This window comes from Thamnophis sirtalis, unplaced genomic scaffold (assembly GCF_051295495.1).
Source record: "Thamnophis sirtalis isolate CommonGarterSnake01/CBP01778 unplaced genomic scaffold, rThaSir2_p1.2 scaffold_2, whole genome shotgun sequence".
Lineage (NCBI taxonomy): Eukaryota > Metazoa > Chordata > Lepidosauria > Squamata > Natricidae > Thamnophis > Thamnophis sirtalis.
In genome coordinates this window covers 137,929,617-137,942,942 of record NW_028261382.1, presented here as the reverse complement: position 1 = coordinate 137,942,942, position 13,326 = coordinate 137,929,617, and the positions used below count along the sequence as shown (strand labels likewise).

The following is a 13,326-nucleotide window of genomic DNA, read 5'->3' as shown; positions in this document are numbered from 1 at the left end:
CAGTTCTGTTCGCTTTTCCCCCTGTTTGTGTCTATGTAATCTATTTAGATTTATCAAAACTCCTCTCATATACGCTTTACTTGCATCCCATACAATTTCCATAGATGTACCCTTATTCATATTAAAAACAAAGTATTCTGTTAGCAATTTTTTACATTCATTAATATATTTCTCATATCTAAATAAATTTTCATTCAGTCTCCAAGACCTTCTTGCATGCGTCACACCTCACAACTCTATCCAAACCGGGTTATGATCTGATAAAACTCTGGCACATATCTTTGTCTTCTTTACCCTAGAAAGCAAATCATTGGTAGTTAGTATGAAATCAATTCTAGAAAAAGATTGGTGACTATCAGAAAAGAAGGTAAAGTCGTATTCTTCTGCATTTCTTTTTCGCCAAATATCTCTCAGTTCAAAATCATCCATCATATCAAAAAAGGACTTAGGTAGTTTCGCTCGCATTTGAGTATTTGGCCGAGAAGCCTTCTTATCTTTCTTGGTGTCCAAAACACCATTCCAGTTACCCAATAGTATGCAAGACCTATAATCCCACTGAACTAATTTAGCATGGAGCTTTTTATAAAATCCATCTTGTTGTTGGTTGGGAGCATATATTTCCAGTAACAATGTCCTTTTCCCTTCTAGTACCAGATCTATTGCAATATATCTTCCTTGGGAGTCTGCTTCAATTAATTCAGCTTTCATATCCTTCCTTAAGTAGATGACTATACCATTTTTCTTCTCTGAAGCTGAAGCTATAAAGTATTGCCCAAGTCTTGTATTAATCTAGTATTTTTGATCAGTTGATCTAATGTGAGTTTCTTGCAAACAAATTATATCATTCTTGAACTGTTTAAGATAGTGATTTATTTTCTTCCTTTTCTGCGGGGAATTTAATCCATTAACATTCCACGTTAGGAACTTAGTTGTCATCTTTGGCTCCCTGAAGCTTTTTTAGAGCCATCTGGACTTCCTGGAATTTAACCTTTGGTCTGGCTCCTCCCACTACTTCTGAGCTGGTAGCTGTAGCATCTTGACAGGTGTTTGTTGTGATTGTTGCTTCTTTAATTCTTGGTCCATTTGTCTGGTAATCACATGGGTTTGTCTTTGTTCCTTGGCTCCTTGTACTTCTGAGAGAGAAGATTGATCAGACCTTGTTGATACTTGTGTAGTTTGCTGTCTGTCTTGTCCTTCTTGTTCTCTTTCTCTAGGTCCAGGCAGGGCGGAATGTCCAGCCTTCAATATATTATTGTAAAAGTCACGGGCCTTCCATACTGAATTATGGCGGCAATGGCGGCGTTGCGCTGATGGCGGGGCCTCTGGGCAGTGTTTTCAGCGTTCCCACCATCTCCGGCATTTTCAACGGCAATTTTCTAACTGTGAGGAGCCTTTGGGCCTGTGTTGGGCTGTCCATCACCCCCCGGAGAAGGTGGTCAGTCTGGGATTATACTGGGCGAGAGTGGGTGGCTGGTTTCATCTGCCGCCATTGCGGCTCTTTTGGATGCCCCCCCTCCCTCTTCCCTTCGACTTGGTCTCTTCTCCTGCACTCTGCCGCTGCCGCTATGAGGTCTTTCATTAATTGACACCTGGCTCTTTTTAAACGCGGCTTTTGGACTGTATTTTTATTTTCATCTATTAAGCCCACGGCCACCCGAAGCTGTCCCAAGCCTGCCACCTCAGATAGCGCCATCACTTAGTCCATCTTATTTGTGGCGCTTCAAATCCCGGATAGGCGGGGCACTCAGAGATTGGCTAAACATCTCTCCCAGTGACTACCATCCCTGACCCCGGTTGGAGCCCCCTCGACTTCTCCTTCTCTATGTTCTTTCTCACTTCGTCTTTTCAAGAAATACCATCGCTGCAGTGAACATGAAAAAGCTTTGTTATACTGGCAACGACTGCAGCTTGTTTCCTATACATGGACTTAGGACCTTCGGCCTTGGGTGCCTTTGTTGGGACTTGGAGGAAGGGAGAGGGATGGAGCAGCTCTCCCTTTCCTCCCCGCACCATTGACTATTTTAAATTACACTTGTGCTCCACAAATTTTAGGAATGTGGTGTGAATGGTATGTCTGGTTGATGTCTGTACCCACTTTTTAAACTTCATTATTGCTGTATTTTCTGTGTTTTAATTGACTTACGTGGGGAATGCATGGATGAATGGCTGTGTATGTATGAGAGGACTGAGAGCATAGCCTGGTGCCTCCTCCACTGAGTGCTATTGCAGAAGTGGTAGGGGGCCCAGGCCTACCTCCCGTCCCGGAATGAGTGACATAAATCGCCTGCTGGATGGAGCGGAGGCTGCGGGAGGGGATATGGGGTCTACGGGTGCGGGGGTGGGCCGGAGCATTACGGTCACTATGGGGAGAGGCAGGTACGACGGGAACTTCAGGGCTAGCCATTACCGGGGAAGGAGGGTTCACTACGTCACAGAGATCCCTCCTTCCGGCCCTGCTAGTTCCACTCCAGGGCCAGATGGCGAGAACTGTCAGGCCCCTGGTCTCAGGCTGTTGTTGCTAAATGCCAGGTCTGTGGTTCACAAAGCTCCCCTCATCCGGGACCTAATTTTAGACGAGGGGGCAGACCTGGCATGTATTACTGAAAGCTGGCTGGGCCCGGAGGGAGGAGTCCCCCTCACTGAAATGTGCCCAGAAGGATTTCAGGTGCTTCATCAGCCTCGACCCCAGAGAAGGGGTGGGGGAGTGGCGGTCATCGTCTGAAGGTCTTTAATTCCTCGTAGGATCCCTGCTCCGGAGCTTGTCGGGTGTGAGTCCCTGCTGATGAAGTTGGACCTTGCAGGTCAAGTGGGTTTGTTGCTAATGTACCTACCTCCCAACAGCGTTGCAACAGCCCTCCCCTCGCTCCTCGAGTCAGTAGCCGAGTTGGCGGTAGAGTTCCCCAGGCTTATGGTTCTGGGGGATTTCAACCTGCCTACACTTGGTGAACACTCTGATGGAGCGCAGGAATTCATGGCTTCCATGACAGCCATGGACTTGACCCAAGTAATTTGGGGTTCGACTCATTCAGCGGGTCACACGCTTGACCTCGTATTCCTCTCGGAGCAGTGGAGACGTGATCTAGAGTTGAAGGGCATCAAGACCTTGCCCTTGTCATGGTCTGACCACTTCCTACTGAGGCTTGACTTTCGGAAACCAATCCCCCAGAGGGGGAACCGATTAGGTGGTTCCACCCCAGGCGCTTGATGGACCCTGTGGGATTTCAGATGGCGCTTGGAGAAATACCTGACACTCTCGTCCACAATCCGGTGGAGTCCTTAGTTGCTGCCTGGAATACAGCGGCGGCGGGGGCTCTAAACCGGATTGCGCCTTTGCGACCTCTCCGAGGCAGCGGATCCAGGAGGGCCCCTTGGTTTACCAAGGAACTCCGGGAGATGAAACGCCAAAAGAGACGCCTAGAGTGCCGCTGGTGGGCCAGTAAATCTGAGTCAGACCGAGCACTGATGAGAGCCTTTATCAGAGCCTATCTCATGGCAATACGGGCGGCGAAATGTTCGCATTTTGCCGCACTTATTGCATCCGCTGAATCACACCCAGCCGCCTTGTTTAGAATAACCCGCTCCCTCTTGAAAGGGAGGGATGCGGATGACCCTTTACAAGGTAGAGCTGAGGAATTTGTTCAGTATTTAATGGATAAAGTCGCTCGGATTCGGACAGAGCTGGACTCCAATTGCACGGTACCAGCCGAGGTACCGGGAAAAGGTCTTGAGCATATTTCATGGATTGAGTTTCAACTTGTCTCTCCTGAGGAAGTGGACAAGGCCATGGGAGCGGTGAGTGCCTCCACCTGTATACTGGACCCGTGCCCCTCCTGGCTGGTCTCGACCAGCAGGAAGGTGACACGCGGCTGGATCCGGACGATAGTTAACACCTCTCTCCGGGAGGGAATTTTCCCGCTCCTCCTAAAGGATGCGGTGGTGAGACCCCTCCTGAAGAAACCATCTCTGAACCCAGCCATTTTGAGCAACTATCATCCAGTCTCTAACCTGCCCTTCGTTGGGAACGTTGTTGAGAAAGTGGTGGCCTCTCAACTCCGACAGTCCTTGGATGAAACCGATTATCTGGATCCCTTTCAGTCGGGTTTCAGGCCTGGTTACAGCACGGAAATTGCTTTGGTTGCGCTGATCGATGATCTCTGGCGAGCCAGGGATAGGGGTCACCCCTCTATCTTGTGCTCCTTGACCTCTCAGCGGCCTTCGATACCATCGACCATGATATCCTTCTGCGACGGTTGCAAGAAGTGGGAGGCACCGTTCTTCGGTGGTTTTCCTCCTACCTCTCGGACAGGTCGCAGTCGGTGTTGGTCGGAGGGCAGAGGTCAACCCCTAGGCCCCTCAATTATGGAGTGCCGCAGGGTTTGGTCCTGTCCCCCCTCCTATTTAACATCTACATGAAGCCGCTGGGTGAGATCATACGCCGGCACGGCATTAAGTACCACCAATATGCGGACGATACGCAGTTGTATCTGTCCGCCCCGTGCCAACTCAGCAAAGCAGTAGAAGTGATGTGCCAGTGCCTGGAGGCTGTTAGGGTCTGGATGGGAGTAAACAAGTTGGCACTCAATCCAGACAAGACCGAGGGGCTACTGATGTTCCCTCCCAAAGATTGGCCAAGTATTCCATCTCTCAGGCTGGGGGGTGAAATTATACGCCCCTCAGAGAGGGTTCGCCATTTGGGAGTCCTCCTGGATCCCCAGCTGACTTTAGAACACCATTTGTCGGCTGTGACCAGGGGGACTTTTGCCCAGGTTTGCCTGGTGCACCAATTGTGACCCTACCTGGATCGGGAGGCCCTTCAGACAGTCACTCACGCCCTTGTGACCTCAAGACTGGATTACTGTAACACGCTCTACATGGGGCTGTTCTTGAAAAGTATTCAAAGACTTCAGCTAGTCCAGAATGCAGCCGCGCGAGCGATCATGGGTGCACCCAGGTACACCCATGTTACACCTATCCTCCGCGAGCTGCACTGGCTATCCATTAGTCTCCATACTTGCTTCAAGGTGCTAGTCGTTACTTATAAAGCCCTACATGGCATCGGACCTGGGTACCTGAGAGACCACCTCCTGCCAATTACCTCCCATAGACCGATCAGATCGCACAGACTTGGCCTCTTCCAGATTCCATCTGCCAGCCAATGCTGGCTGGCGACTCCCCGAGGGAGATCCTTCTCTGTTGCAGCTCCAGCCCTCTGGAACGAGCTCCCCATGGAGATCCGGACCCTTACTACTCTCCCGGCCTTCCGCAAAGCCACTAAGATCTGGCTGCTCCAGCAGGCTGGGGGGCTGTTGAAATAGCCAGCCCCACTGTAACTATGAATGTTGTGTATTTTAAACTGTTGTTTGTCTGTTTGTCTATTTATCCCCTTCCTCTGTTATTGTAAGCCGCCCGGAGTCCTTCGGGAGTGGTCGGCATACAACACCAATAAATAAATAAATAAAATAAAATATTTCTCATGTCTCTTGTCGCAAAGTATACCACAATGTCTCTTGGTAATTGCTTCTGTCTGGCAAGCCAGGAGTTAACACGATAAGCCTTATCAATTTGCTATTCAAAATTCCCACCTGGGCTTCCCATCAGGTTATCGGAGGCTTCTGAGAGAATCTGTTTCAAATTTTCCTGTTTATTTTCCCGTAAACCTCTTATTCTTAATGCAAATTCCATTTGTCTATACTGTAACATAATAATTTCTTTTTCAGCATCTCCAACTTTTTGTTGCACCACATCCATTTTTGATACCAAGTTAATATTGGCATCATTAAGATCTTCTAATCTGTCTTCAATTCCTGAGACATATTCTGTTAACGAATTAACAACCCCCAACTTGTCGTCCCTGATCTTCTGAACCCGAGTCTCAAGTTTGTCATACAGTTCTTTATGAGCAACAGATATCACTGCCTTAATTTTTGTTTCCATCACAACTGCGTGGTTTTTAAAAGCTTCAGCCAGTTTTTCTGAAAAATTTCTTTAGTCAACTGCTCCCCTGCAACAATGGGGGGGTGGGGAAGTAATGACTGTAATTTCGTACCGGGAGCATGGGAATTGCCCGCACTTTTTGGGGCATTAGAAGGAGGGGGGCACCTTTTGCCTAGAAGCCATTCCAAGTTTAATCTTCTTCAGCCAATTAATAAAACTATGCTGGCCGATTGTACAGTAATTACTGTTTAGTTTAGTAATAAATCACTTCCTTTTCTTTGAAGTTTTAAGTTCCGTAGAAATTCAAGGTCTGACCGGTACAACTACAAAGGGCGCCATTTTGAATGCCTCTTTAACAAGTAAATTATCAGAAGGAGTTTTTGTAAAAATGAAGCTAAGGATTAATACATACAATTAAAAGTTCACGTGTATAGGCTCTGCTCCTCCTGGATTCAATAAATCAGATTTTGTGCAGAGGGTGGGTGGATGCCTTTGTCCTGCGAATAAAGGCAGCAGGATTCTTGGCACGGAGAGAATTCTGCTGTCGGGTGTCCTTCCTCCCCCGCCCCCAGATTTATGGTCTGGGGAAGTTAGTTGGCACACTGCCCCAGCACAATTATCTCACCTTATCTTCTAAGCCCGAAGAAAAAGGCAAACAAGCTGTCAAACAACTGATGAATTGCTGTTCAGACAGTTTAACGCAACCGAGAATCAGGAGCTGTTAAGAGCCAGCTCCTGCAGGCAGCCCCTCCCCCCACTGGAAGTCCGGAAAAGCCCACACTCTAGTTGCTGAAGATTACATTATAAATTATACATTAGGTCTGTCTGACCCACTCATTTTTATATTATCATGTGTCAGCATTCAACAGAGTTAATCAGAAAGATGTACTTCTTTATATTAGCACGCTCTGAACCATTGAAGCTTGACACAGTCATTAGTAGTTTAATGTCTTTGTTTAATTAAGTTCACATTTTGGGCATACATTTTGTAGTGTTTTAGGTGGAGATTATTTTTGTAGCATTGTTCACACTGGGATTTTTTTCCTAAATTAGTCTTTGTGATATATCAATAAGGAAAGACTTTAGATATGACCCAGTTTTATGTTTTGTTGACACAAAATAAAAAAAAAGACAAAGAAAAGAAATAACAGAAGAAAATCACTGAGTGGAAAAATTAGGAGACAAGAACATGAAAAGACAGGGAAATCATAGTAAGGAAAGAAAACCATATGCTTGCTTAAGCAGAAGACTAAAAAAAACAACAACTCCCAAACAAGAATCTTAAACTTTTCAATAGTAGTGATAAAAACAAGACAGCATGAAATATTAAAAACTGAGTTGTGCATTAATCTATCTATAATATCCTCATTGTGGATATTCAATTGTATAAATATGGCTAAGGTTGAGTTGCACAGTAAAAATTAATATTAAATGTATAGAAATTGCTAGAATAAGCAACAATATTTCAATAAAAGACTTTTCCTATTCTCAACCTCTGCTGAAGCATCAGTTTCCAATAATTAATTGGGGAAGTGCTACATATTAATTATCTATGTCAGTTTGCATTGACACTTAAAAACTTTCTCGAAACTTTCTATGAAGCATACCCATTAGAGAGAGAAAATGTTTAAATGTAGAGTTGTATCCTGTTATTAAGCATCATATTCAATTTATACAAGGTAGGACAGAAGAAAACCGAGTGAATTCACATGTTTATTTAACCATGGTTATTTGAATGAATCACAAATAGTTTACTCTGCATATTAGATTGGAAATACAGATCATAATGACTGGATCCATAAAATACAAAGCCACTACTTCATTCTAAACCTGTGGTTCCCAACATGGGGCCCAGGCTCTGCAGGGGAACAATTTGATTTTTAATAGGGAAGTTTGAACCTTGTTTAATCTGCATGAGTAGAGTTCACTTTTTGAGTAAAGTAACAATTATATGTGGGGGAGGGGAAATTGGGATTTTAAAGATGCTTAAGTGAGGCATGGCCAAAAAAAGGTTGGGAACCACTGAACAGAACAGAATATAAGTTGTATACTGTATGAATCTAGCTATTCTCACAAAGAGCAAGGATATTACCACAGCAACATGTAAGCCTGTTATTTTGCATTGAATAGCCAAGTAGTGTAGTGGTTAGAATGCAGTATTGCAGGCTAACTATGCAAAGCCCGGAGTTTGATCCTGATTTAGTCTTCTATCCTTCTGAAGTCAGTAAAATGAGGACCCAAATTGTTGGGTCAATATCGTGACTCCGTAAACCACTCAGGAAGTGCTTTAAAGCACTATAGACAATATATAAGTCTAAGTGCTATTGCTATCATATGAATCGTATTCAGTAAACAAAAAGATATGGAATTGCAACCAAATATATATTGCAGGGATATCTGAGTGAGGAGGAGACAAGGAGAGCAAATGACAACATAGGCATGAAGACATAATCATGCAAACATTTTAATATATATACTTCTATCAGAAAATGTACTGGACAATTTATGTGACAAAAATGACATTTGTGTGATTATGCTAATGAATATGTGTCATTATTTTGTTCTGGACACTGCTGCTAGTAATTGTAAGACATGTTTTTTAAATAATGGGAAAAATGAATTAACATCTAGAATTATATGTTTAAAAGAAAATATCTCAAAAGCATGGGGAAGCAAGATCAGTGTTTTCCCTGAGGAAAGGTTGTTGTTATTGTTGTTGTTCTTTGCCCGTTCTGTAGCCATTATAATAAAAATTAAGTAGATTGACTTTATTTTGAGAATGGGATAATTGTGGCAGAGAAAGAACTCTTGCTAAATACAAGAGTTTGTACATTACATAATGAAATCATTTAATCATACGCACATGGTTATAAGAATTATGAAAGGAAACAGAAACATTTTGAATCTTGAATTTGGAAGCTTTCTGTTGAATATATCCATGCACAGACTCAGAGGTCAGCATGGAAAAAACTAGAAACACTAAATTGTTATATAAAACATAAAGGAGAATAAATAGTAAGAGTACTCTAGTGGGCTCCTGAAGCTTAATGTCATCCAGAATGTTATCCAGAGCACATTCTGCTAAGAATATGAACAAATAATAGTAATGGAGAAAAAGTTACAAATAAAATAGATAAGAAAGAAAATTGATCAATAATGATTCCCTGAGAAATGTATTGTAAAATTCAATAGTATCTTCAGTCTAAATTTTATTCCATTATTTCCAGGGACATGCAGTAACTAGAGGCAGGGGAGGCGTGGCCTCACCAGTCATGAGGAAAAGGAAAGAATTTTAAAGATTTTTTTAAAAAATAATTAAAGCCAAGGTAGTTGCTGCCAGACTCCAAGTCGCAGTGACTTGGAGTCTGCTTAGTGTTAACTATAGGAGGAGGCGAGAGAACTATGGGCCTCCTTTGCATAAGGAATTTTTCGCCTTTTAAGAGTTAAGCAAAGGTTAAAAAGCGAAAAATTTCATATGCAAAGGAGGCACGTAATTCTCCTGCCTCCTGATCTGGGAGCAGCGAATCATGCCTTGCAGTTGAGCGACTGCGCAATCTAGCAGCAGGAGCCTTGCTTGTAAAACGCGCCTATGTTGGAAAAGTTCATGCTCCGAGCAAGTTCAACTCTCCACTTTGCATTGCGGGAGCCGCCAAGCACCTTTGCTGCAGATCCGGGTATGGTGCTAGGCTGGCTGCAGGCCAGGGCAGTGGGAGGGTGGCAGCATCAGGGGCGGCGGGGCACGTTGCATCGCAGGAGCCGCCAAGCACCTTTGCTGCAGACCCAGGTATGGTGCTGGGCTGGCTGCAGGCCGGGGCAGCGGGCGGGCGGCAATATCGGCGGGGCACTTTGCGTCACGGGAACTTCATTGGCCGCCGCTGCCGCTTTCTCCGCTGCTGCCGTTTTCCCCTCTGTGCTGGCCGTGGCTTATGCCGCGTTCGGAGTGCTGCCCTTGGGCAAGACGCAGAGCCCAGAGTCCCTGCTGGACATTGTGGTGCGGCGTGTGGCAGAGAACTGGCCCTTCCAGCAGGTGGAGGAGCGGTTTGAGCTCATCCCAGAGCCTGTGCAGTGCCACATCATCTACTGGTCCTTCTCCCCGCACCAGCCCTCCCCCTCCCGGTAGCTTCTCCTCCTCTAAATCTCTTTTTTTCCGCTGTCAAGCTGCTTTTTTCTTTTTGCTTCACCAGCCATAAGCTTCACTGCATGTCACTGATTATTTCTTCTGAGTCTTAAGCAGCTGATAAAACATTTTTTTTTATAAAAAGGTTTTAATTTTTTTAATTTTTATAACAAATAAACAGTATACCACATGTACACTGTTACATAGCCAATATTATTTTATATTATTAAATATTAACATCAATTCATCTTACCACAACCCCCAAGAACGATTATTGGCTCTTCTGGTCTCCATACACCATATTTGTACCCTAACCATCACTTTCTTCTCCCTCTCTCCTCCTCTTCCCTATCTCCTATCTTCCATCTGTCATCCTTCTCATCTCTACTTCTCCTTCCTCTCTCCTTCTCCTCTCTCCCCTTTCCACTCCTTCTTTCTGGTAAAACAGTTTTGAAGACTGGAAAATTAGCTAAAAAGATAATCAATACATGAACCACATGTGCTTGCATACATATAAATCTAACAACCAATCTCTCATGTTATTTCAAAGTGCTGGAAAGGGTTGGGATTCTGGAGGAGACATTAAATTGGGAGTGCTGGAAAGGGTTGGGATTCCGGAGGAGACATTAAACCATTCCATTGCGGGGTTTGCCATCTCTACTGTATGTGGGAGGGGCAGATACGGTGGGGGCCTAAGGCCAAATTATTTCCAGGGGATGCGGGTTTGCTGTTTAAGAGTGATTGTGCGCTCCAGCCCTCATTGCCCTTCTCTCACCCCTGGGTGTTCGGGATTACAGGACCCGGGTCTCCGGCTGGTATCGCTTAATGCCAGGTCCATGGTACATAGGGCTCCCCTCATTTACGACCTCATATAAGAGGGGAGAGCGGATCTGGCATGCATTACGGAGACCTGGTTGGGCCATGAGTGGGGTGTTCTCCTCATTGAATTATGCCCACCAGGCCTCTGGGCATTTCACCAGCCGAGAACCCAGGGCAGGGGTGGGGGGTGGAGGTGGTTATTAGGGAAAGTCTTGAACCTCAGGAGATCACTGTGTGAGTCCCTTTTTGTGAAGTGGGGCTTTGGACCGTGTTGTGCCTTTACGGCCTCTGACCCACTGTCGATCCCGGGTAGCTCCCTGGTTTACCAAGGAGCTCCAGGAGATGAAACACCAGAAAAGACACCTAGAGAGTGATTGGAGGGTCAGCCAGTCCAAATCCGACCGAACACTAGTAAGAATTCATATTAAATCCTACTTAGTGATGATAAAAGTGGCAAAACGACAACATTTTTCCACTCTTATCACATCCGCAGATAACTGCCCAGCCACCCTGTTTAGAGTGACCCACTCCTTACTTAATCAAGGAACTGGGGAAGACCCCTTGCAGGGTAGGGTTGAGGAATTTGTTCAGTATTTGCAGGATAAAATTGCTCAGATTCGGACAGGCTTCTGTGACTGGGTAGATTCGGGCGAGTTGACTAGGATGAATCTTGTGGAGATTATCTGGGATGAGTTTGACCCTGTGACTCCCGAGGGCATGGACAGGATTATGGGGAGACTCAGTGCTGCCACTTGTGGGCTGGACCTGTGTCCCTCTTGGTTAGTTTTGGCTTCCCGGGAGGTGACACAAGGCTGGCTCCAGGTGATTACCAATGCTTCATTGAGAGAGGGGTTCTTTCCCACCACCTTGAAGGAGGCAGTGGTGAGGCCCCTCCTTAAGAAGCCTTCCCTGGACCCAGCCTCTTTAGCCAAACATCATCCGGTCTCTAACCTTTGCTTCATAGCAAAGGTTGTTGAGAGCGTGGTAGCATGTCAGCTTCCCCAATACCTGGACGAAGTTGCCTATCTGGACACGTTTCAGGCCTGGGTACAGCACAGAGATGGCATTAGTCGTGTTGGTTGATGATTTCTGGCAAACCCAGGGCAGGGGTTGTTCCTCTGTCCTGGTCCTATTAGACTTCTCGGCGGCTTTTGATACCATCGACCATGGTATCCTACTGCGACGACTCGGGGGCTTGGGAGTGAGGGGCACTGTTTTGCAGTGGTTCTCCTCCTACCTGATGGATTGATCGCAGTTCGTATTGACTGGAGGGCAGAGATCGACCCTGAGGCGCCTCACTTGTGGGGTGCTCCAGGGGTTCTCTCACCCCTCCTGTTCAACATATACATGAAACTGCTGGGTGAGATCATCCGTGGTTTTGGGGTATGGTATCATCAATATGCTGATGATATCCAACTTTTCATCTCTACCCCAAACCACCCAAACGATGCTCTCGACATGTTGTTCTGATGCCTGGAGGCTGTACGGATCTGGATCTGTACGGATGAAGAGGCTCAAGCTCAATCCCTCCAAAACTGAGTGGCTGTGGTTCCCGTCATCCCGCTTTGTGCATCTTGTATAATCTTTGATGATAGGGAGAGAAATTTTATCCACCTCAGAGAGGGTCCGCAATCTGGGAGTCATCCTGGATACACGGCTTAGTTTAGAACAAAACCTGATGGCGGTGACCAGGAGGGCCTTTTATCAGGTTCACCTGGTACGCCAGTTGCACCCCTTCCTGGATCGGGATGCCCTGTGCACAGTCAGCCACGCCCTTGTCCTTTCTCGCCTGGACTACTGTAATGCTCTCTACATGGGGCTGCCCTTGAAGAGCACCCAGAGGCTTCAGCTGGTCCAGAATGTGGCCACGCGGGTTGTCATGGGGGTACCTAGGTGCTCCCATGTTACACCCCTTTTAGGTGGCCTGCACTGGTTGCCGGTTGTTTTCTGGGTGCTATTCAAGGTGTTAATTATGATCTTTAAAGTGCTCCATGGCTTAGGCCCAGGTACTTGCGAGACCATCTACTGCCACCGGTAGCCTCCCACCATCCAATACAATCCCATAGAGTTGGCCTCATCAGGGTGCGGTCGACCAGGCAATGTCGGCTGGCGACCCCCAGGGGGAGAGCCTTCTCTGTGGGAGCGCCTTCCCTTTGGAATGAGGTGCCCCCGGAGCTTTGCATAATTCCCAACCTCCGGTCCTTCTGGCACGCCCTAAAATGTTGGCTTTTCCAGCAAACCGGACTGGCCTGAATAAAATAAATTATTAATTTTAATTGTTAATTTTAATTTAATGTCTAAATCTCATTGTAAATGTCTATTGGGTTTTTTGGATATTCTATTTAATCTTTATTTTAACTTTTTTAATATGTGTTTTTATGTTGTATGCCGTCCTGAGTCCTTTGGGAGAAGGGTGGCATATAAGTCCAATAAACCTAAACCTAAACCTAAATCAA

At 45.8% G+C, this 13,326-nt stretch overlaps 1 protein-coding gene across 1 annotated transcript; it reads left to right on the top strand.

The window, feature by feature from the left end:
* Window positions 1-3,204: 3,204 nt before the first annotated feature.
* On the top strand, window positions 3,205-11,953 carry LOC148049190 (uncharacterized). The gene is made up of 2 exons (XM_087703575.1): window positions 3,205-3,419; window positions 11,230-11,953. Exons 1-2 carry the CDS (start codon window positions 3,205-3,207, stop codon window positions 11,951-11,953), a joined length of 939 nt encoding a protein of 312 aa, XP_087559701.1.
* Window positions 11,954-13,326: the final 1,373 nt, after the last annotated feature.

What these genes read in the sequence shown, in the direction of transcription:
- LOC148049190 (XM_087703575.1), top strand. Translation starts at nt 3,205, where the DNA reads ATGGACCCTGTGGGATTTCAGATGGCGCTTGGAGAAATACCTGACACT. An exon ending in CGCCAAAAGAGACGCCTAGA is followed by an intron (nt 3,420 to 11,229) that starts GTGCCGCTGGTG and finishes ACACCAGAAAAG; the next exon opens with ACACCTAGAGAGTGATTGGA.